Source organism: Ooceraea biroi, chromosome 14 (genome assembly GCF_003672135.1).
Source record: "Ooceraea biroi isolate clonal line C1 chromosome 14, Obir_v5.4, whole genome shotgun sequence".
NCBI classification, from domain to species: Eukaryota; Metazoa; Arthropoda; class Insecta; order Hymenoptera; family Formicidae; genus Ooceraea; species Ooceraea biroi.
The window spans coordinates 7,648,389-7,675,508 of NC_039519.1; the positions used below are offsets into that span (position 1 = coordinate 7,648,389).

The 27,120-nt window shown below is 32.5% G+C and overlaps 1 protein-coding gene and 1 long non-coding RNA gene across 10 annotated transcripts in view; one reads left to right on the top strand and one right to left on the bottom strand.

The window, feature by feature from the left end:
- LOC105283023 (longitudinals lacking protein) overlaps positions 1-27,120 on the bottom strand; it is a 103,767-nt gene that overhangs the window by 51,665 nt on the left and 24,982 nt on the right. For 4 of the 9 annotated variants that reach the window (XM_026974982.1, XM_026974985.1, XM_026974981.1 and 1 more), the window contains exons 7-8: positions 13,268-13,915; positions 10,964-11,380 (exon numbers count right to left, since the gene is read on the bottom strand). The exons of 4 other annotated variants lie outside the window; for them this stretch is intronic. In XM_026974982.1, the coding sequence (XP_026830783.1) occupies positions 10,977-11,380; positions 13,268-13,915 (1,052 nt within the window). In that variant the 3' untranslated portion in view covers positions 10,964-10,976. Of the gene's footprint in view, positions 1-10,963; positions 11,381-11,784; positions 11,876-13,267; positions 13,916-27,120 lie in introns of those variants that run through there. One more of the 9 variants, XM_026974986.1, reaches the window with a different exon arrangement.
- On the top strand, positions 19,859-22,425 carry LOC105283026. The gene is made up of 2 exons (XR_894619.2): positions 19,859-19,950; positions 20,052-22,425. It is a non-coding gene; the product is annotated as an uncharacterized LOC105283026 (long non-coding RNA).

Below are 27,120 nucleotides of genomic sequence, written 5' to 3' on the forward strand. Positions count from 1 at the left end.
AAAGGCATCGCCGGAATGCGATCTGGAACAAAAGCGAAAAAGAACACTCCATCAGAGATCGTCGTCAAGTTGCAATAATTTTTCATTCAAGATGTACGCAGATCTCTCGAAGCGATTCGATAATATAAACATTTTAAAACGTATAATCATGAAATTTATCGATAAATCGCTGAGATATCAAAACCAAAGATTCTTGGAAGTTTCAAGTTGGAAATCGAAAAGTTTAAAATTTAATATCAGAGAAAAATTGAATTGTGATGTTGAATAGTTATTATAAGTTAAAATTTTCAATAATGTATTATTTTTATCTGTGAAATTGTCGTATTTTCCTATCTCAATTATTGTAGGATGTAAAAGTAAAAGCTATATATATATATAACTATATATATATAAAACAGAAAGTTTTGGAATTTATAAAAAGATCTGTGCTAAAATTCAATTATGACGTTTTATTTAGTACACATGTAGCGTATAACATAAATAGAAACACAATCCTATTAAACAAATAGTCACAATTTTTACGAGGATTGAATAGCTTGGTCTTGATCAATGCCTTAAAATATCTTCAATAGAATACGTAATCAGTATATTAATCAATATATATTTGAAAAAAATATATCTTAAAATTAATAATACTGAATTATCACAATACGATTGAATTTATAGAATCGCAACATATCAAAATCGAAGATCGGAAATCTTGACAAACTTTATGTGTGCAAATCAAAGGTTTTAGACGAGCTTTGTAAGCTTAATTACTGCATTACGTTATTCTAGTTCTCATCAAACACCTTATGTCACGATTGCTAAACTATAATACGAAGTTATTTGTAGAGCAATGTACATTTTAAAATATAATATAATAAACGTTAAACAGTAAGAATAATCTTTCTAAAAGGATCTATAACAATACGTGCGTGCGCGTACATTACTTCTATCATCTGTTATCTACGATAATAATATATAAAAATATATAAAAATAAATTCAATTACTAATATCATAGATTAATAATCTATAAAGCAATTAATAAATTCCAAATAAAGTAAAACAAATAGTTAACCTATAAAATTAAATTAATATAAACAACAATTATTATAACAGTCTTCTAATAACGATGAATAATTGTTTCCTGCAAACCTATAATAAAAATAACAGCAAACATTTTCAATATATGATATAATATATTAAACAATCAATCTTAATTTTTAATACACACGTATTTAATATGTACAAAATTTCAAATTTATACTAATTTCTACCAAGTAGACGACAGTTCGATTAATCACTTTGATTAATCATATTCACACTATATATCAAAACAATATTGATACAAATAATATCTTGCTACCAATATACAATAATTTCTCTCTATGTGATATTGGTATTTAGAATTGTTACATCATTACTAAAAATCACTTACACAACATTCCGTAGCTATAAATAGTCATCATACAGAAGATAATGATTCGTTATATTCTTAGTAACAAGAAATATATGTAACCAATGTCTCGTAACCAATTTTTTTGACTTTACAAATTTTTCGTTAAGTAATGTCCTCCACCATAATCATGCATGTCGATTAACTACGCATTAAAATCTATTTTGAAGAGAAAACTATTTTGGCACTGATCCTCATTAAGGGCCATCTTTAAACAAGTTATTACATGTTTTTCGAAAGATAGATACACACACACACACACACACAGAGTTACATCTAATCCTCCATTTACATTTTTCTGCGCTCAGTTTTCTGAACTAAATTGTAAAGTTGACTTCAGTATGCTAACATCGATAGAATGTCTTGCATTTCTGAAACAAAAATATATCTGTGTGTCCATGCAATACACAACTAGCGTATGAACATTTATGCTAGAATAAGATTTTCGATCTCTGTTATTCTTCTTAGCTTCGAAACGATGGCCACGATGACCCTTTGGAGGATCTTCGCATGACGATGTTCAATGTTTCGTAGGTGCCAAAAATCGACGGTGCTTCATCGGTTCTTGACTTGATTTTGTTTTTCGGGATCAATCTTCCGGGATGACGACTGCTGTCAAGGATCACGAGGCTGCAACTCGCACAGGTCGACTGTATACACGTGTTGACCCGGATGACACTTACGCACATGACGACGCGCATTCGAATTGTGGCGAGCACGATAGATGCAGTAGGGACAGCTGAATCGCGGTTGCTGGCCACATTCGTTTTTCTGATGATAGGTCAGGCCACCCTTACGGCTAAAGGAGCTGCTGCAGTTGGCACAGTGAAACTTCTTATTTAATATTCTCGCATCCGTATTCGTTTTAATCATCGTCGACATTGTTGTCGTGGTCGTTACTTTCGTTGTCGTTAACGTTGATGAATACGATGGGAAAACATAGCCGTGTGTGGTTGGTATCGTGGCAAACACGCAGTAATTCAAGCCTGAAACACAAAAAAGACGCGCCGCTCGCGTCAAAGCTCCTCCTGATACGTCGTGCATGATATATCCAATACAAAAAGATGATAACGAGGTAGAAGAGGAATCGGATCGATAATTATAATTTGTGTGTATCTAGCGTCTTCGGATGCAGTTGATTACAATGACAATAAGCGAGGATTGTGATCTTCATGCGTAGAGAAATCGCCAGTGGTTAATTAAACGGAGCATGATTAACGTTCTTCCATCTTTCGAATAATAAGAATAAGCGACAGTACTTGAATGGCATAGAAATATTTTATATATATTACTTTATTTTAAGAAGCAATAAGTGGATATATTAATATTTCGAATATACAAAACTAAGAAAAGAACATGAATTAATAATATGATTGTCTTTGAAAGTATGAAATATACAATAGGATGTAATATATTATATATTGTATATTGATTGCATCATCTTTGCAATTTCATAGTCTTAGATGCTATACTTTGAATGAATACAGAATTCGAGAAGTAGATCTTCCGGGACGCACGGCGAAGAGTGATCCAGCGTGTGCCAGCATTCTGTGGTAACATTATAGAATATTCGCAACAGTTGCGCGTCTCGCGTCAACTTTGTAGCCGTCATGCCTCCTGCGTACGTGGGCACGTATGTTAGACGATTTTTTCGAGATGTACTTGCAATAAGGACAGCCAAATCGCGGCAGTTGTCCGCACTCAAACTTCACGTGTGAGTAGAGATTATTCCTCCGACTCTTTAGTACTTGAAGGTACTTGAGCACTTTGGGCATGGAAACCTATGCGGATTTTTTAATGGTGTCTTGAAGCCATCCAAATGCAATAGATCTGGAAGAAAATGTTGAAAATGTATTCAGCAAGGCACCATTGGCGTCCGCCTACTCGATATTATAATCGACATTAATCGACATTAATCGACATTAATCGACATTAATCGACATTAATCGCGGAATAAACAAAACGCAAAAGATAAAAAGATATAGAGATCAAGACAACAAAACACAGCATCGGATTTCGAAAAGTGTTGCAATGACAATAAGACGATGCTCAAACTGGTTTCGGGAACACTCTTCCGTTGTAGTTCACAAGTTCACGTATAGACGCAAACAAATTTCGAATATATGTATATACGTATTGCATTATACGTTGCATTATACGTTGCAAAATTATATACAGGGAGAAACACATAAATAATATATGTATAAATTTATACATATATTATTTTGTTAACAAAATTCAACTTTATATTATTATTATACATTTTGATCGCTCATTGGTAGTTTATATTGATATACTGATTGAATCACGATTCACGATCGCAAAATTTCGATCATAATCACTTTATTATCACTTATTGTAATATATTGTAACATTCGGGATAATTCATTTTACGCTCAACTCGTGTTTAGATCAATCACATAAACGTTGCAACCGGGATGGAGCCCGCGAATGTGTGCACGAACATTCGAGGTCTTCTTCGAGAGGTAGAAACAGTAAGGACACTTGAATCTTGGCGACTGGCCGCACTCGTATTTCAGATGCATCTGCAGATTGTTCTTCCGGTTAAAGACGCTGCTGCAGTTCGGACAGGGAAATTTGACTTTGCGCCGTGACACGGTCAACTCCAACGTGTCCATGCCAAAGAACGATCGATCAAGAAGAGTGATCTTGTCTGCAAGCAGAAGAGAGGAACGCAAGGCGCGATTAACTGCTGATTAATCCGCTGATACGCAATGCGTTCTTGGCCGTAACTAAGAGTGAGTGGAAATGTTAGAAAAAAATTACATTATATGTATTGAAGAAATTATGTTTTTCCAACATATAAAATAAGGTAGAAACGCGAAAGAGAGAAGTACTTCAAGCAGACATTCGTTTACAAATCGTATGATTTAAAAGATTGTTAACTTAGTAAAGGAGATTATTACAATTGCTTCATTTCGCATTATTTAAAAATATAGCTATTCTAATGTACTCAATGCCATTGCAGACACGATGTAAACGGTACCGGAAAAGTGCGCTTCTGCATGTTTTCACTTTCGCTTCAAATCGATACACCAAACGGTTTGACCGCAGTGTCTGCGACGCACATGTTTGTAAAGATTCGAGATTAATTTTGACCGATGAATACAGTAAGGACATTGGAATCTTGGTGGTTGTCCACATTCGTAAACCAGATGTTCTTGCAGTCCTTTCCACCTCAAGAACACGCTCGTGCAGTTCGGACAGCGGAAAGTTCGACCATTTTTGCTTGTCTTCCCAGTTTTCCACCTGAAAACTAAAAGCATAAGCTTTCGTTAGAAAGACCATCTTACCATCCGTGTGATCATCCGAGTGAGATTGAGTAAAACAAAAATCGAGAGGCTCTTCGAATACAGCTCCGACGAACTCGAAACAAATTTTCATGATCAAACACAAATATTGCGCGACTGGCAGGAAATACTCGGATCTTTGAATTTGATTAAGTTTTAATAGGTTTACATCGGAGAACGATAGCATATACGTTCGCGAACGATTCATACTGAAGGAAAGGTTTTATAGAGTGCACACAGAACACATTTTTTAAGATAGTGCTCAAAGAGCAGTTTATTTTAACACGGAAATTTTATATTATACTATTTATAAGAGTACTTATATTATTTATAAGAGTATTTTTGGAATAAAACTGTTTATCGCGTTTAAGAGAAATAAGCTCTCTTGTTAAACTTGTTACCCGAGTAATGCTCAAGCGAAATGACTGAACTTGCAACAATTGACAAATCTCGATTTACTGATAATTGTGACTGAAAAGGTTCCGATATGTTAGAAGTACGCTTCTGAAATATATTGTAATCTTCAAGGTGATCCTATAACAATTTCGAGCATACACTATCAGCCAAAAATATTCATGTCGATTGTATTTATTTGGATTATAAACAAAAATTTTATGTTGCTTGACGAAGTCGTTAAAATCCTACTAATGCTATATATTCCTTAATATAAGCAACTGATTCAAGCTCCTGGCAATCTCGAACAATGTGTTATAATTAACCATTCTAAATAACAATTGTGGAGAACCATCAATATCATAATCAAAACGTCATGAAAAATCACTCTCTTTAACATAGAAAACAAATAAATCTTGGATCATCTAAAGTATTCCACTAAAAAAAAAGTTAAGCCAATCGAGAATCACGTAAACAATTGGGATTGTCATCAATTCGAATAAATGGTGTTGGCATAACGTCCAACTTCATTTGGGGTTTCGTAATTTTGTGCTAAAATATCCTGCATTTATTATCATTGAACAATACGAACGTTACGTTGGAAATTAGTCATATTTCGAATGTCTTCAACGTAAACCATACAGTTCTTATGTTTTCTGCGTATGTGTTGGTGCACGTTCGACGTTTTCTTCGAAACAAGATCACAGTACGGACACTTGAAGCGGGGTGATTGACCGCATTCGTATCGCAGATGCGTCGTCAGACTGCTCTTTTTGTTGTACACGCTCTTACAGTTTACGCAAGCAAACTGTTGAATGCTCCAGTGACTCTCGAAACGACTTTTCGCATTTCTCATTAACATACAGGATGCATGGAAACCTGAAAACGAGAATCGGCGTCAGTGAATTTCGCGCTCAATATGCGACACTGAGATTCTTCTCAATCTTTCATCATAATTATCTGAAATTTAATGTATACTTGGTAAATTATAACAGATGAACAACAACTCTATATAATTATAGATGAAAATACCACAAATAGCATCATGTGTCATTTCTGTACTCTTCTCCAAGACTTCACAATTCTAAAGCAATTCATACTGGCATTTGGTAAGTGTATTATTATGATCATAATATTAATACACATAATAATAATACACACAAAATACATTTTACATGCACAAATTTTATTTAAAGTAAATATCATGGAAAAATTCATAACGTAAATGAACAAGATGCATTGATGACGTCTTTTACATTTATTTTATTACAATAGAAGTACAATTTACTAGTATAAGTTATATCTCTGGAAAAAATTTATTTTAAAGGTCTTACAAACTTATATACTTTTGCATCTAAATGATAAAGAACTCTCGAACTTCACTCAATTATAATTTCAATAAATAATTTTATTAAATCCTTAATTAAAACTATAAATTATTCATAGTGCATCACACGTAATAAGTGATTGCTTTTAACATGTTTTCATTAATTTTCATTTAATTTTCATAGATTATGAAAAAGAAGATTCCAACTTCCATGGCGTAATAGTGCTGTTCATTTACGTATTCATATTTAGTTATACTATTTTGTATTTTCTCTAGCTTATTAACCAGATAATAATTTAAGCAATTTGTCTATAAAAGATTTAAAGTAATCACTCTGGAAGACGTGTGTTGCACGTATATCGTAATCCATTCTTCTTTTTGAATATAGATCATCGATATTAAATGTGTTAAATGCGATATTCTATAAAATGTAATTTTTCTACATAAAGTTCTACATAAATATATATACATCAAATGTGTAATATATCGAAAAGAGCTTATCTTATATCTATATAATTATTATATACCTAAGGTATTTTTATTTTCTTTGATGAAATTATGCTCGTATAAGAAAAACGTGATGTAATGTAATAAAAATATAATACAACTTGTTCTTAAATATATTTTTACATCTTAATACTTGCAACACTTTGCTAGAAATACTAGAAAATTAATTTACAATTGAAGATATGAAAAACTAGAAATTTATCATTTATAAATTGTGTAAGTAATGTAAACAATATATTTTGTCTGAAACAACTACTTACCAACTAATTACCAACTAATCGCGACATCCAATTAATTTGCATTATTTAATTAATGTGCTGAATTTAAGCTTTCAATCGACTACAATTATAACAAGTATAACGAACATTAATATCTTAAATAAATGTACAAACTGTCAACAACATAAATGATTTTACGATATATTTTTTCACGAAGATATAATATATCTTCCTGTGAGCTGTTCGCCTTGCCGTTTTCCAAGTATCGATTCATTATATCAGGTGACATTTTTTCGGAATCCATTCAGCAGTTTTATCGATTATATCGTTTTGTGAGGTATCCTTATGTACGTCTCCGCGTTTGTTTCCATTATTGCTGTTTCGCTGTTGATTGTCATTTAACACGCCTGAATAGCGTCTTCAGTCACGGAATCTTGAGAGCTGTTTATAGAGATCGATAATTTGCAGCTTCTTGTCATTATGCATTCGTCGCACATGCACATACATATTCGACGAAAATTTGGCCTTCTTCGTGCAGTATGGACATTGATACCGCGGCTCCTTGCCGCATTGAAATTGACAATGTGTCTTCATGTCAGAAAGTCTGGTGTAGCCACTGTTGCATCTGGGACAATGGAACTTTTTTCTCACGATCGGGGAAGTTTGCACAGCCACGCTGTCTGGCCAGCGAGTCGTTGCGATTGGTGTCACAATTGTTTGACGTGTAGAATCAACGTAAGCATATGGATTCTCCTTCGCCTTCTTCATAGCATCCAGGCTATCCCTACACGGCTGCTGATAAGATCCCGTGGACACGCCACCACTAGGTATTATCTCAGGATGAACATACGATGAATGCATCTGTCCATAAAGCGGATCTAGAAAAAAAAATTGAATTTCGGGCTGCAGTTAGTGGCTGTTACCAGGGTCACTGGATCACGACATTGAATAGAGAAACAGTGCTTCGTCCATGCTCATCGGCTATCTACAGAATTGATTCGCGGAGACGGAATCTCGCGCATATAATATGACGCATACTGTCTATAAATACATATGTCAAAATTGGAATAGAGATCAAAATCGTTCTAATCGCATCTTGAAATTTGTAGATATTTTTTTAGGAATATTGCATGAATTGATATATCGAGAAACATCGGTTTGAAAACCTTCAAAATCATCGTTTTTGGCCTCTTTGACGCCATTTTTCTCAAAATTGTGACGTAATAGCCAAATTTGGACAACGGATTCGTGTTTAGCAGGCAAAAATACATCGGAAATGATTATTCACACTTGTGTTACAAAAATAGATAGTGTAATTTTATTAAATTATTAATTAAAACTATAAATTATTCATTATTATCCATGCACATATACATCACAATACATCACACGTAATAAGTGATTGTTTTTAACATGTTTTCATTAATTTCCATTTAATTTTCATAGATTATGAAAAAGAAGATTCCAACTTCCATGGCGTAATAGTGCTGTTCATTTACGTATTCATATTTAGTTATACTATTTTGTATTTTGTCTAGCTTATTAACCAGATAATAATTCAAACAATTCGTCTATAAAAGATTTAAAGTCATCACTCTGGAAGACGTGTGTTGCACATACATCGTAATCTATTCTTTTTTAATATAGATCATCGATATTAAATGTGTTAAATGCGATATTCTATAAAATGTAATTTTTTTACATAAAGTTCTACATAAATATATATACATCAAATATGTGTAATATATCGAAAAGAGCTTATCTTATATCTATATAATTAATTATTATATACCTAAGGTGTTTTTATTTTATTTGATGAAATTATGCTCGTATAAGAACAACGTGATGTAATGTAATAAAAATATGATAAAACTTATTCTTAACATATTTTTACATGTTAATATTTTCAACACTGTTAGAAATACTAGAAAATTAAATTACAAGTCAAGATATGAACAACTAAAAATGTATCATTTATTTAAATTGTGTAAGTAATGTAAATGATAAATTTTGTCTGAAACACCTATTTACCAACTAATCACCAACTAATCGCGACATCCAATTAATTTGCATTATTTAATTAATGTGCTGAATTTAAGCTTTCAATCGACTACAATTATAACAAGTATAACGAACATTAATATCTTAAATAAATGTACAAACTGTCAACAACATAAATGATTTTACGATATATTTTTTCACGAAGATATAATATATCTTCCTGTGAGCTGTTCGCCTTGCCGTTTTCCAATTATCGATTCATTATATCAGGTGACGTTTTTTCGGAATCCATTCAGCAGTTTTATCGATTATATCGTTTTGTGAGATATCTTTAGGCACGTCTTCGCGTTTGTTTCCATTATTGCTGCTTCGCTGTTGATTGTCACTTAACGCGCCTGCGTAGTGTCTTCAGTCACGGAATCTTGACAGCTGTTTATAAAGATCGATAATTTGCAGCTTTTTCTCATTATGCATTCGTCGCACATGTACGTGTTCAACACGTACATGTTCAACGAAAATTTGGAAAGAAAACTTCTTCGAGCAGTATGGACATTGATATCGCGGCTTCTCCTTGCCACACTGAAATTGACAACGTGTCTTTATGCCAGAAAGTCTGGTGTAGCAACTGTTGCATCTGGGACAATGAAACTTTTTTCTCACGATCGGGGAATTTTGCACAGCCACGCTGTCTGGCCAGCGAGTCGTTGCGATTGGTGCCACAATTGTTTGACGTGTAGAAGCATATGGATTCTCCTTCGCCTTCTTCATAGCATCCAGACTGTCCCTACACGGCTGCTGATAAGATCCCGTGGACGCGCCACCACTAGGTATTATCTCAGGATGAATGTACCATGAATACATTTGTCCATAAAGCGGATCTAGAAAGAAAAAATCGAATTTCGGGCTGCAGTTAGTGACCGCTGTTACCAGGGTCACTGGATCACGACACCGAATAAAGAAGCAGTGCTTCGTCCATGCTCATCGGCTATCTACAGAATTGATTCGCGGAGACGGAATCTCGCGCATATAATATGACGCATACATACATATGTCAAAATTAGAATGAGATAAAGTTGAATCGACAAGTTCTACACCGTTTTGAAGATTCGTAATAATCAAGTTATTAATTATTGATTAAGATTAGCGAGATGGAACGCATCTCGCGTACCGAGGCAATAGACGGTTCTCTAGGCTATTAGAAAACGATACCAGCGACGCGTACCCTATCCTTTGTCGCGTCTTTACACGCATTGCTCGTGAGATGCGTTCTAATTTGCTCATCTTTATCAATTAGTAACTCTTTAATTATCACGAATCTCGCAAAATATGATATAGGACTTTTCGGTTCAATTCAACCCATTCAACTCATTCCATCTTCATACAAGCATCGACTAGAACTTTACCGGACACCCCCCCGTAATAATGCGCGAGTGTCGTGAGAGTGAGAGTGCATAAACAGTGCCCAGGGCGTAACAATATTATATGTATAAATAAACTATATTTTTTATACATGTTTTTAAAGAACTTAAAAGATTTTTATATTCGCAAAATTTAATATCTTCTAAATTCTAAAATGCTTTCTGAATTACATTTATATTCATAAAATCATAACAATTTTGTGATATTTTAATTTGTCAATGACATAATTACGGAACATATACTCGTTGTAGATCTAAATAAATAGTTTTGACCGTTCAGACTGGAAGAACGCATCTTATATTCTTAGTTAAAGTATAAAAAACTATATATTAAAACTATATTTTTTTAATTTAAAAGATTATTATTTATTTAAATCTATTATGTACATTGGGCAGTCCGCGTGCATACTGCGCACGTGTGCATACATGTTTGATGACACTTTCGTCCGCTTGTGGCAATATGGGCATTTGAATTTCGGCTCTTGTCCACACTGGAATCGCAAGTGTTTCTTCATATCACCTAAGTACTTGTAGCTATTATTGCACTTGGGACACCAGAACCGTCCATTGTCACGCTTTGCTATGCTCTTCGGGTATTGAGCGGACTCAAAGACATTAGACTCGCGTGCGAACTGAGCAGAATCTAAAAACCCAGCATCGTCATAATTGTGCGAAAAGGTTGTAGCGTGATCGATGAGGTGCTGCTGCTTCAATAACATCATGTCGGGACCATTGGGATTCTGCTTCTCCTGATATTGAATAATTTCTGAAAGCAGAACAATTCCCACAACAGATTTTTTATTATTATCTTATATTAAATGTAAAACTGTTTAGCACACTTTTTAATAGCTTGAAAACGATATAATCTTTTTTATTAAATGCGAAACAAGCACCCTAATACTTTCAAACAAACATTAAGACAATAAATTTATTTATTTTTATTTAATTTACTTTCACTCATTCGTGCATTTCGCGTATAATACATAATGGTCGATTATTAATTACATTTTACTCCATAAAAAAATACATTTACTTCCTCTCATCCACGTTTTTCAATAATTTATTTCTTATTATTAAAATACATAATAACATTATTTATAAGTAACCATTACAACCGACATTCATACAGTAACTCGTAATCTAAATGGCACACTTACTTTTAATATTATCTAATAAACTTACCCTGTAAAATCTAAAACTAAAATATTAAATTATAGTAACAATTCGCAATTGATATTTTAGCCATTTCTACCATAATTCCCTAAAATAAATAAAATTTATTATTTTATTGCAATCAAGAAATAATCATAGATTAATTGGAAAATCCGTGCAGATTGTTTTAACAAACTTTAAATGAAAAATTTTATATTAATTCTTTATTTGTAATCATTCTTAATACAAAGTTTTGCATTTGAAGTTTAAAAAACTTCGCATCAACTTTTCCGTTCCGGTCTAGTTAATCTAATGTGTGTACATACGAATTTTATCAATAGAAAAAATATATATTCGCTGCTATTCGACAAAAATCTCATTGAAAAGATGTAACGAATCGCGTCATGGCAAACATGTTTGTCACACGTTGCGCCCCACCCCTGGAAAGAACCCCCGAGTTGTTTGCGACCAATGTACGGAGTACAAAAGGGAGGACCCTAGAAAGCAATCTGTTCCCGACCAGCGGACTGAGCTGGTCTATCCTCTCGAGAGAGCGAGCTGAGCCGAAGCGGGTGTCCCGCAATTCTACCCGCACATCGTCTACGGCGCGCGCTGAGCGCCGTTCCGCCGCGTGGTGCGAGCGGCAACATCCCGCTCGCACCCGGATCCCGCTTCCAGACTAACGCCCCGCGGTGAGGAGCCGAATAACCGATCCGCCGGAGCAACACGCACCGACCGCCGATCCGCGATCCGAGAAGTGCATCGATTCGAACGTCATTCCGCGAGGTACGTACCGCCCGAGACATCTACTCCGACGAGCGCAGCAGCGAAGCGGATATTTATCTTGTACATATTAGCGTAGGGATTACACAATCATATGGAAGAGCAATTAATAAATCGTAGTTAAACGAACGACTCGACTACCTTGTCGGACCCCGGATTCCCGAGTGCTATCCCGAGCATAATCCTTGGTCACAAAGAGAACAACAAAACTTTTTTTCATATTTCGGTCATATTTCGTGCGCTTCGATGCACAATAAATTATTATTAGAGTAATGTTTCAATTGCGCTGCTAGGTTGGTTGTGTACTATCTTTGCATACTACCTAGCAGCGCATTTGTTCAAAAACAAATAATAATTTATTGCGTGTTGCGGATAAGCGCAGAAAATATGACATAGAAATTATACAATAACCTAATATAATGATAATTTGACATATTTTCTATAAATAACGCAAAGATAATTTATTAAAAAATAATTACGAATACAAAAAAAGTAATGCAACTTATATTATTCAATTATACTTAAATGCTGATTATAAAGAGGAAAAAATAAAGAAACTTTCAATTAACTTAATCCACGTTAGAAGCCAAGTAGTCCACGCTAGAATCGTCCACAAAAATCTCGTCGGGCGATTCCTTTTTCACTTGAATTTTCCTCTTGCTACGTCGCGTCCGGTTTATGCAATACTTTTGCTTGTGACGTTCCGTCACATACGCACCCCGCATAACCGTGCCACAGTCTGTACACGTAACCATTTGCTTGCACTCGTGTTTCTGATGATGCCTCAGACTCTTTGCCTCCTTGTAACAGCGACCGCAATCCTCGCATTTATGTTTTCCAGTCTGCTTGTTATTCTTAGACTCTGGATTTGACACACACGTTATCGAGACGTGCCGTACGAGATTGAGGCGCTGATCGAAAGTACTACCGCAGTACGGACACTTGTAACTGAGCTTTCTGCTGGCAACACTCTTCGCGTTCACCCAAGGTACAGAAGCTTCGGCCTCGCTGTCCTCGGTATGACTGCTGTTATCCAAAATATTTACAATTTCGGATTCGTTGTCGACACTCGTTAAATCAACGTGCGCAGTATTTGTTGAAGTACTTTGTCCGGTACTCGTTGAAGGAGCTTGCTTAGTATGTGTCGACGGAGCTTGGTCGATATTAGTTGAAGAACCTTGCACAATATTTATTGAAGAATCTTGGCCGTCATCTCTTGGAGGATCCAGGCCGCTCTTCGTTGAAAGATCTTGTACAGTACTCACTGGAGAATCCTGTGAGATATTTGTAACTTCATCATTAGTGAGACTGCTTTCTATACTTCTCTTGCATTTGTTTGTCCTTTTCTCAGAGGTCTTCTCCTTCTCTGTAACACGACGACAAACAGATATTTTATAAAAGAAGCGACAATAAAAGTATTTAATATATTGCCGACAGACTTCCGAGATTTTCCCTCATTAGGCAATGGGAATTATCGTAGCCGGTCGGCTAACAAGTAATTAACAAAAAAAGAAAATTTAAAAAACAAAAACGAGAATGAAAGCCGCATGCAAGCCCATTGTAGCCATGAGGAATAATAATAATAATAAATCATGAGGAATGAAAGATGCCGAATCGAGATATTAAATAATGTTTTCAAAACTGGCAAAATAGTCGATGTGAGAAAATCTTTTTATTATTGTACAAGTTCTCATATAGCAGTACGCGTTTTTAGCATACTTAAATCATAAGTTATTTAAATAAATAGCTGATATAAAACATTTTAATACAAACGCAGGAAAATAACAGCTTAGAAGCTTTTCGAGTCCATCAACAGCTTTGTTCAGTTTGTTTGTTTATTGGCAAAATCTATATAAGTTTGTTTTCGAATTTACAATATACCTGAAAAAAAAAAATAAAAGTCACAATCAGTAAAGATTATCTGTTATTAAATAGACGAACTTGAAAACGAAGCATCATTCGAGATATCGAGCAAATAGAATATTCCTTCCTTGAATGTTGAACAAAAATGTAATGTTGAAAGAAATTGGACGTATCTGCAAAAGCTCAACATGTCTATATAATCAGGATAATGAAAATCATGATCTTTGGTTGAACAAATATTCGAATATAATTTATACACATATTTGTCATAACATATCACAATAATGTTTTGACTTCGTATTCGGAGGCTCTGCAAATAATGTGCGCCGTAGAACAACATGTATTACATTTTGATCTATCAATAGAATATCTCAAGAAAAATTTATTCAGAAAAACGATATCTTACAATACTCTCAAGCTATCAACATAAACTCCTTAAAAATATTCTTCAAGGATTATGTAAAGCGTTCCAGAGTTATCGTTACTTGTTTCGTTTCTGAAATCTATCAGAAGTTTATCTGTAATATAAGAAATTCATATAATTAAATTTTTCTTAACTAAAAATATAATCAATTTTTATATTGGTATATTTTTGGCATTACATACAATAAATTTTGAATACTTTTAAGCATTAAATGAATTAAACCAATTAACATAATATCTAGCTTTAACTGAAAAAATCAACTCAAAAAAGTCATACTATTATTAATTCTTGAAATTTGATTTGTCTCCTCAAGATTGCAAACTCTATAGATTTCAACAACCTAGTGTATGTAGATTTTCTTCGCTGGTTTCTCAATAATTGTTGAAAAACAATGTGCGTTAGGTCCACTAAAACGCTATGTATCCTTTTAAATATTGACAATCAGAGACAGTCGCGTGATGGCCTCAAAAATTCATCTTCGCATTAAAGATGCATAGTTCTATCGTATCACACACATTAACAAAGCTGAAAATTGCATGAGGCTTTCTGACGGTGCCTCCGCAGACTACTGCTGTGCAAGAATGTCTTGCCGCAGCCGCTACACTTCTGTGTACGGCCGCACTCGTGTCGCACGTGGAAGATAAGATGTGATTGCTTGGAATAACAGGCTCCGCACTGCGTACAGGAAAACGGTCTGATCTTCTGTGATTGATGACAGGTGGACCGGGGATTCCAATAACAAGAACTCTTCTGATGACTTCTTAGGTGACCGGACTGTGTGAAACCCTTGCCACAATATTTGCAACTGTACTTCCTTTTAGAACCCTCGCCGCGCGTCGAACCATTCGCATCTAGCTCCAACTCTGCAACATGATTATTGATTCGTCAGTCGATCGTGCTTTCTCGGATCATCATTAAACGAGCAGATGCAAAAATAATGATGACAAGTCTTCTTCGATAAAGTACGTTCATTTGTGACTCATAAATTACAAAAGCGCGTTTACTTAAGCTCCAATCATTTGCGGTCAGAAATGATATCGGATAATGGATTGATGTACAACACCTGTACGGCTCCCTAAATAACAAATAATATCAATTTTTTATTAGCTTTTGAAAAATTATTAAAGGTTCATAAAGTGAAAATGTTTTTTAACTGCGAACTTCGAGACATGGACCGCAAAAAATTAAGCTCTCTAAGCTGCGAAATGTATCTCATGCGCACAGATAAATCGATTGTTCCGCCACAAAATGAGTTGGAAAAATTTAACGTTTGCGAGTTATGATATCTTTGTAGCGAGGAAAAAGAAAGCACGATGTTACTTACTTACTCTTGTATTGGATGCTTAAATTTATCATATGCTAGAATGTGCACATAATATTAGTGATAGAATTATTGTTGTATCTTAAAATATAAAGAATTTTTAATAATAACATCGTTTTAATTTATTCACATTTTACATAATACAATCTCAAAAAATTATTCTTATATTTTAAATATAGCATTATTATAAAACGCATAGTTTAGAGAAATTAATAGAAAGATGGATTTATTTATAAGATTTTTCAAAAGCATTTTCTCCACAAATAATGCTTGTTATAGAAATAAACCACCAAGTTTACACGCACACAAAATGAAATATATTTGATTTATTTACAATTTAATCGTGTTAGAAATGATTCAAGGTATTATCATCCTAAATTGTCATTAATATCTTTGATAAAAAAATAATCTATCTATAAAAATAAGAACTGACAATATTTATAAGTAATAAATAAAAACAGAATGGAAACTTTGCTTCCTTTCACAGCTACTTCGTTCCATTGCAACACACACGTAAAAATAATCTAACGTAATTCATGATACAATAAATGAAGTTGCATACATTCATGTTTTGCTTCGTTCATCCAGTCACCTCCAATCACACTTTCTTATTCAGTCTTACATATGCTAACATCCTTCATTAAACTTTCGCCTTATTTTCATCCCAGCTATAATCAGCTCGCAAAGTAGATAAAAATTCAAAGTTAAAAGTGAAAAATAGCATTTGTCGTCTATTTGCCGTCCTGCTCAACTATTATAAAAAGATCCTCGCCCTTATGTTTGCGTCTAATGTGCGTATAGATGTTAGGCGGATGTTTACTCTTCAAGCCACAATATGGGCACTGAAATTTCGGCTCACGACCGCACGCAGTACGAAGATGTGTGTCGAGCGTACGTTTGTACTTGTACCCTTGCGAACACCTAGGACACACATAGTTTCTCGACTCCATTTGATTCATGCTGCGTCGTATCTCAATAGAAAAAGACGGATCTTTGAAGCAGCCTCTGGTCAAATGGCTTTTCAAATGGCTCGTGGATGAGTACGGACAGTTGCAGAAAGGGCAACGATATTCGCTGATGCGATTGCCATCGTGTTGCTGCAATGCTGTAACAGACAACAACAACAAGTATTGAACGAAACGGTGCAATTAGAGTCAGGAAAGAACGAAAGAAAGAGAGGAAATTCATAATCGTCAAGGACTAACTACTGAATTTGCGGAGAGAAGATAAACATAGAGAACGACAGTGCCCTTTGATCCACATACATGCTCCAAATACCTGGAAATCGGAATCTTTTGTCTTTGACTGATACCAGTAATTGAGCAAGTTTCTCTCGTCCGGTAAAAACTTGACAGGTTTGCTGCTCGCGACTTCTAAAATCAATTCCGTTGCGTTGAATATTCGTACGAACGAAACAAACTGTCACAATAAAAATTTATATTTAGAGTTACCCAAATGTTTAACACGATATTATTATCTAATAATAATAGGATAAGGAGTATTCGTATTAAAGAAACTTATTAAATATTATTTAATAAAAGAAAACAACATATCTTACACATATCTAAGTCCATTTCATAAAATTATTGAAAATAGTTAACTTTATATGCGCACATGCTCCACCATATTGTTAGTACATTTATTTTATATATCCTTCAATAAATTCGTTTCATGGAAATATTAATTTAATAAGTACTTTGTAAATGCGTAATGTTATTACTAGAAACGAGATTTCTATTTATAATATAATAATATTATTTTTTGGTAATTATACACAATCTGTCCAGGCTTTGATGCGACCAAATTTACAAACTTTTTTCCCGCATCGCTAACTCTTGACGAGTTGCATTTTGAAACTTAATTCCAGTTATAACCATCTTAAAGTTTTAAGATGTTTTCAATATTAATCCATAAGAAATTTATATGAGAAGATCAAACGCTGAACGCTGATTATTATTTGGATGTTCTGTATCATTTGTACAACAGGATTTTCCGAGTTCGGTCTGAGTACTCAGAGTCTTTGCCGCTTTTGCATGATAACGCCATTGGCGTAGTAATCCAAGATTATACGCGATTTCTTGGCCAGAGAAGCCATCACAGTGCTCATACGCCCTCAGTACTCTGATCTGATTTAACTTCGTGACTTTTGGCTATTTCCAAAACAATTGGCAATGAAAGAAAAGCGTTACAATAGCATTCAGGAGATCTAAAATGCTTTGATCGCATTTTTGAAGGCGATTTCGAAAACGAAGTACAGTGACTGCTTCAAAAATTTTTTAATCGTGTCCATCGTTGTATTTACACAAAAGGAATGTTTTAAATAAAAAGAAAAAATAACTCACGCCTTACATTTTTTTCGGTACCAAGCATACCAGAAATTGAACAGATCGTGTATTATTCAGAGGCATTTCTTACTTATTGTTAGTGTTTATTTTAAATGTCCGATAATAGAATATATGCAACGGAGAAAGCAAAAGTACAATAAATTGCGTAATATAATATTCACATGTTTACATATAAGTATTACTCTGTTATTTTAATCTCTGTTATTTGAAATGTACATAGCTCAGTAAATATTAAGCACACATTAAGAGCAAAACAGTAAGAATAAAAATATTAAAACTAAAACAGAAAACATTACAGAAGATTCAAGTTTGAAAACCTTAATTTATCAAAAATATGGTGCAAACATTCATACTCATTGTCAGTAACTAAACAATTTTAGTAATTAGCAACAGGTTTAAAACAAATTGTATTAACAGTTAACAATTTTCCACGTTCTCATTATGAAAGAATTTTATACAGTTATTTTGCATATAATTATTTTCATAATTAAATATATATGTGTATATATATATTTTTTATTCTGTTTTTACGTTTAACAAATTTTGAAAATTATAATTTATTATAAATTGAGCACATTTATACATAAATTAATGATCCGCCAATTTTTAATTAATTTTAGAAGATATTACAATTATAATAGTACCAAATAAAATAATTATAAAATTTACCAATTTATTTACTTCACAAACATGCTATACATTCTTACATAAAAAAATAGCTTTTTTCAATATTTTACATTATTATCTAGATTCCTTTTTTAGTATTTTCAACATTTTCATTTTGAACTTATCAACTTTTCATAAACTCTATAATTTTGGATAACTTAGAAAAGAGTCAACAGTGAGTGAGAAAAGAGTACCTAATCGATGATTGTGCGTATATGCATAAATTTATCGATTTATATTGCATCCTAAATAGACATTCTATTATACGAACACATACTATATTGCTCAGTTATGAAAATTATAACTCAATGATAGTAAATAATACTAATGTAATTATGCTAACTTGAAATAATAACGAATAACAAAAACGAATGTACCGAGACACTTTATGATCTTGCATGAATGAAGTAAAGAATCTAATTTTCCGCCTCTAGATCGATCGCATAAATCTTGAGGCCATGGTGCTTGTGTTTAATGTGCGAGTACATGTTCGACCGTTGCTTCGTCCGATAACGACAGTATGGACACTGAAATCTGGGACTCTTCCCGCACTCGTACTTAAAGTGCCGCCATAGAGCGTTTCTTTGCTTGTAGATCTTGCCACAATTTTCGCATACGTGACCTTGCAACGGTTGCTGTGGGAAATGTTGCTGTTGTTGATGCCGTTGATGTTGCTCGGAAGATGTCTTCCAATCGAACGGTTGATGGAATACCAGGGTCTCCTTTGCTGCCGAATATTTGTTCCAGTATGCTGCAAGCAGGCCCGAAAACGGAACAAACGTGTAAGTTTTGCGATCTGTTGTAAGAAACGCGCTTCTCGCTTTCGCAAGTACCCGAGCATGCAAAGTTTCTCTTTCTCTCCAATTTGTATATGATCTTCCAGCGGTCGAGAATGCGCTACACTACAATTAATCCCGTAACTAAGCTCTTGTGGATATGGATAGCATTGGGTAGAAAGACAAGAGTGGTCGAAGCCGAATTAAATAATGAATGATTTTATATGAATAAAAAACTTGAGATTTTTTTAAATCTTCAGGTGTTGCATCGTCAAAATTTTCGTTGAGGAATTGCTGTGATTATCTTTTCAATTCTTTTTTAAAGTTTCGGCTATTATATTTTGAAATTACATATTGTTAATATTTGTAGCTTCTGTACTCAATGCTATTGCACCGAAACTTGTGCAAATGCAATCTTCTTATTTATGAAATTATAAAATCTTCAAGATGCGCGAATCTTCTAATAGATATTAAAAAATTTTAATACAAGATTATAAATGTATATGTACATTGATTTTAATACAAAAAAAGAATGGGAAATTGAGATATGAATTTCAATAAAATTTCGCTTAAAAAATGCTAAATCGCTTAAAAAATTGGAAAATGTTATTTTCGCAGCGAGCTATTCATACAAGCTGATGACTGCTTTACAATCACAGACAAAAACATTTATATTACAAGCACTAATCATAGCAGTGCAAAGAAATTAATTAGCGTAATGCATCGTATATATTATATGATTTATTTATTCAAATAATGTCAATATAGAATGTAGTCATCTAATGATATCTTATTTAAAATACATATGTAGGTAGTAGTGATCGTGGTATAAATATTCGTTTTCTCTCGAAGAAATATCTAAAACTTCTTAATCAGTTTTTTTTATTAATGTTTTATTGAATAACAATTCTAATTTTAAAAACAATACTTTCAACTATATACGAACATAAATTTGAAATTTACTGAGTTTCTGAAATATTTCTACATATTTAAATTCATAAACAAGAATAAATGGGCAACAGAATTACACTATATATTTTAAATGTGCATTAAAATGTATTCAACTTTAGTATGGTTATTAAAAAATACTTTATATGTAACAAATTAATAAAATGATTACTCAATAAAATAAACTCGATATAATCCACTTTGAATCTGTCTTAAATCCGTTTCGTTTTATTTACATAGTGTACACATATCTTGACATATAAAATCTACGTTTATTTCCCTACATTAATAATTAAATTATACAAGAATACAAAAAGAACGACACACGCGCGTGCGCGTGCGTGCTCGCGTATATCTATAACTTTCTTAAAAATTAACAAACTAAGAAAAAAATAGAAAAAATAAGAAAAAAAACTCCAAAACTTTCCAAAATACATTGTAAATAGTTTAACTGATATTTATGGATTATCTAATTATCTGAGTTATTGCTAACTATCATAATCATCGACTTTTCAAAACATTGCATTTGATTGATATTTGGGATAATTCAGGAGTAAACGCTCACTTAATTAACTCATTAGACATTAACTCATACAAGAAATAATCGAAAAGGATTATAAAAATATCGAAACGTATATATGCATCACGTGGTTGTAATGAGTCTAAAATAAATCATCCTGGTGTGTGTGTGTGTGTGTGTGTGTGTGTGTCTGTCTGTCTGTCTGTCAGTTAGTCAAAGATATCGTATGAAATACAATGAAATTCTGCATCGCATTTGTATTGGTTACGTAGATATTTGGATACGTACACATGGACATATATGTTTGATAATCCTCTGTTTTATTAAAATCATAAATTAACTTTAGGGAAGATACAATTTTATTTTGACAAGATTCGAAGTTAACACAACAAAGCTTATAATTACAAATTTTATACACTAATTCACATTTTGTCGTTCGAATATATCTATCTTAAATTATGTGTATTAAAAAATATGGCTTTTCACGTAAAAGCATGTTAGAAACATTTTTTCCTCGGACAAGAATTGTATTTTTTAATATGCTTAATGTATTATAATGTATATGAAATATTCAAATATTTGGCTAATTAATGTTGTGTAAAATAATTATACATGATATATAACGTTAAATGTGACAATAGCTTATTGACGCTCGAGAAAACGACGAAAAAACTATAAAACTAAACTAAACTAATTAAAACTAACGAAGAGCAAATATTAAATTTTGTTTCAAGCAAAACAGCTGACGAAATGTACGAAATGATGAAAAGTATATGTATGATAGTGAATGCTTGGATGTTTTAACGTTTTTAGTTTTTTGGTTGCTTGTATTTTGAATAAAAAATTAGAATTATTTAAAAGCAAAAAATTATTAAGTATTAAATATTAAGAACATAAAATAATTGACATCTTGTATTTTTCCTTCGATGTTAGCCGCATCAGGTTCTGGACCGTGAATATATGTCTCCTCTTTCTTAAACGAATATCTTCGATTTTATTTCTTAACGATTTTGGCATTCGAAAATAAATTAGGGTGATGTACGAATAGATGCATCTTAAGTTTGTCTTTTCTATAGAATTTTTTCAAACAGAACTCGCATTTCATCCTTGCTTCTTTGTTACCGCATTGCAATTTATGACGATGTAAACTGGAGAACCACGTATATGTTTTGTTGCATAAGTCGCATATGTACAATTGTAGTTTACGCGAATCATCCGTGTTCGTCAGGAATCTGGTGGAATCTTTCTTTCCTGCTTTTAAAGACTCATCTGTCGACGTATCCTTGAGGTTATGGGATAGACTCCATATTTTATTGATGACGATTTCTGTCAACATAAAACAAATGTTAGCAAAAAAATTAGCTCGTACTTGTTTCGCAAAATTGTTGTATGTCGTATGAAGAAACACTAAATAATAGCGCAGATTGAAATTTAAATAAAACAAATTTGTATTGCATCATTATCTGTTATAAATTAATATTAGACTATTGAAATTTATTTTTATGGACAATTAAAATCTTAAATTATGTTAAAAACCTCCAATATAATTATGTGTACAAAACTAATTGTATTATAATAGATAATACAGAATTTAACGTAAATTATCTAAATTCTCAAACATATGAAAATATATTTTATGGTATAAACAAATTATAAATAATTATAAAAATTAAATAAACTATTATCTTCAAAAATATTGTCACGGAATTTCTTAAAATAAAAAAAGATATGTTTTGATTATAAGAGAGAGAGAGAGAGAGAGAGAGAGTGAGTTATATAATAAAATTGATCAAATATTGTACAAATATTCAATCTTTTCATAGACAGTAATTAATCGCGAATTTTTAATTTTGGTAACTGAATTCTTTATATTGTGTGTGTGTGTGTGTGTGTGTGCGCGCGCGCGCGCAATTTTGATGCATCCGCAATTATATCTGATCTCTCCACATAAAAACAAATTCTTGTACTATATTCCGCATTCTGGGCATTAATGCTTTACATTTCGATAAGCAATGTGATAAAAAGATAATGACATCAGTTTTCAGAAAATCGGTTAGATATCGATGTCTCGACATGGACATATTCCGAACACATAAAAATGTGAACGATTGTACTCCGAATATTTTGTAGATAGATTAGATCCTCTAAAATATTTGAAACAAATAAATGATGTCGAAAATATTTTATACAAAATAATAGTAATTGTTCACACAATCACAGTCGCATAACTAGAAAAAATAATTGAGAAACTATGATGTAATTAAAAAATTAAGTATTGTATTCATATCATGATATGAAATGATTTCATGATTTTAAGAATCAATGTAACCAATTAAGAATCGATTTGATCCTGACTTTATTTCAAATTATTTAAGCACTAATATTATTTATTATCTGCATTAAATGTAATGTTTAAAGTAACAAAAAGTTCTTAGTATTTATATATTTATGTATTTATATATACCAATTAATTTTATTATAGTGTAAATAAATAATTTAATAAATTTGATAATTTAATTTAATCTACAAATCTTGATAAAAATATTTCAGTTTATAACTCAAATTTAATCGCAATTAGAAACAAAATTTATCATATTATAAAACCATGATTGTTATAATAGTATTATAATTTATACATTTTACGTAATAAATCAGTTCAATAGATAGAGCAAAAAAAGAATGTATTGGTTTGAGCAGAAAGTCCGTGTCGATCTGTTTTAGCAAAATTCAAATGCAAACTTTTATATTAATTCTTAATACAAACTTTTACGTTATCGGAAGGTCCGTGCGGATTATTTTTTAGTAAAATTTAAACACAAAATTTTCCGGACAATCTAATATATATAGAAAATATAATTACATTGCTGTAGAGATAATTCTAGGAAAAAATATAATGAGAAATAGTTAACAGTATATTTAATGTCATTTTTTTATTGAAATGCCATAGAAATTTATAAAGTCCAATAAATTTATAAGGCCAATAAGTAACAATGTGCAAACAATGTCCAACTATAACAATAATATAATCAATAATATAATATACTCATACAAATGTATGTACTGTATATAATGTACTCATATAAATATAATGTGTATTGTATTGTTTCTAGAACAATACACAGCCGTTTTACACATTTTCTATGTAATATAAATTTGCTTAAATAATGTATCTCTCTCTGCGGATATTTTATAGCCTCAAATATAACAAACATCACAAAAATAATTACACATACAAAAAACGCTTCTCTATACATGAATGCATCTAAATCGTTCCTCTAAACAAAAACACAAATTTGAACTGTTTCTTTTTTCGCTATGAAGTATTGGCAAATTTCAACAAAAATATCTAATTTTTAAATAACTACTTAAATTGCTTATTCTCGCGTTGAGTTTACTTTTTCATTCATAAAATAAGCAAAAACATTTTATCCCAAGATGTGCGTAGTAAACAAATTATGTACGTTTGTAATTTTTGAATTCCGTACAAGTTTGCGGAATTTCTTGGTAATTGAAATAATTCTAAATAGAAGAATTGCTGTGATAATAACACAAACGATAGATAGAAAAATATTCATAAAAAAAAGACAGTATGTTCATATATACATACATACATACATGCATATAAATATATCTTTTATAATATACGAACATTTTTCTTTTACTCAACTCAATCCGCTCGCGAATGTTAATATCTCCGTAATACTCTGTGTGTACATGTGTGTGTGTTCAAACACACATGTATTTAATGAATTGATTTTAGATTCGGAGTGTATCAGTTTTCTTCTGAGGATAGAAAATAAATTATTGTATATTCAACCTCAAATAATTCAACAAAAGCAAAAGTAGATGCGATTATATCTGCATCTTATTACTAGGCACAACTCGTTTTGTTATATTATTAATTCATCTGTACATTCTTATCTCGCATACAATCGTATTACTTACATGAAATAACTTAAATGTGTATATATTGCACTAGAAAAATAGGAATATTAGTTCATTTGGCATTTGTGGTCAGATTATTTGGCAGTTTATCCCTACGACAAACACGCATAGATGCATGTATTGTAATATGACATAGTAATTGCTCTATCTAATTATAAACTCTCTACTACAAGAACTTTCTGTCATTTAAGAAAAAGAAAGTGTCTTGAGCATTTATAACTAAGTAGATAGATAAAATTTATTTTCAGTTTTCGCCAGGAAAAGGACTTGATTTACAATAAAGCCTTACCCACTCATTCCTCCACGCAATCCACTCATCCTAACGACAGGTTCACTATACCTAACTTAAACCTACCAATCTGCCTTCGCATCTTCCTTGTCATACAATCTTTCATAATATTAACTTACATATGTAATCTTTCTTTATAATACAATTATCCCTCTTTATTTTAAAGCATCCTTACATTTATAACTAAGTAAATTTTGTCTTGAGACACGCGATAACAGAATAAATCTGTTAACGTTATAATCCAGCTCAATACAATTTTTCAGACGAAAAATCATATTTGATATCTAACTAGAGAGAAAGACGAACATGATATTTTGTAAGTGCGTCAAACTTAAATAAAATTTGAAAAATGTTTAGATGCAACGCTTAGAGAAGTAAAGTCACAAGATTTTTATTTTTATAGTATCAGATCTTAATCAGTCCTCAAATATTTCTAACCAGAAATCTACGATGGAAAATTAACAACTTATTAACGCATTATTAACAATAATTACAGATCCGTTAATAGATCCAAAATAAATATTTCCTTTGGTATACCTTTGGATAATTAAAATACAATTAAAATCCAAACCTCCTATATTAGATAACGAAAATAGTTCCTAAAACAAATCCTGATTTATATCTGCAATTTTCTCTTAAAAAAACTAAAAAAAATTGTTTCATTAAGAAAAAATTAAGATAATTACTTTAAGGATAATCCAAAATCTTTAGATTCATGGAGAATTATACTTATCAACTGTATCTTTATATTATAAAAATATAAAATCCTTTGCTCCTTCTTTAATATAATGGCAAAACTAATTTGTTTCCCAGTTTTACAACGGTGGTAATTATCTCTGTAATTATTATGAATGTCTTCGAGAATTCGGTCATTGATTTTCTCATCGCCAGGAAGAGCGAATAACGATCGGTGAACACGGTTCCTAGACGCGTCACAAGTAAGATACAGTCGTGGTTATTTGGTGACGGTACCTCCGTGGATATTGAGGATGTGCTGCTTGAGATGATCCGGCCGGCAGAAGAACTTGCCACAGGTGAAGGTGTATCGAGATCCGAGGCGGCCGCACTCGTACCTGGAGTGCCGAGTGAGAGATGATCGCGATCTGTACCCACGTCCACACATTACGCACCGAAATCGTAGTTCACCGCCGCCACCAATTGAAAGAAACTCCGTCGCGGGGCTGACTGCAAGCATACAGGGAGGCCTTTTACATCATATGAGTTCCTTTTACATCCCGTCACGCGAAATAAGCTCCCTTCCTGTCGTGATCCTACCAGGTCTCGCTTAAAATCTATTCGAGCGTATTCGCGTAGAAACACAACACATAGAAAAATCAATCAATCACAACGTAATGTGAAAAATGCACAATTATTGCTATATTATATTCTACTCTCTCTCTCTAACAGACGTGTGATTGGTCGACTTTCTCTCTTTCTTTGTATGAATATTAATTATGCAGCTATGCAAGTTTTT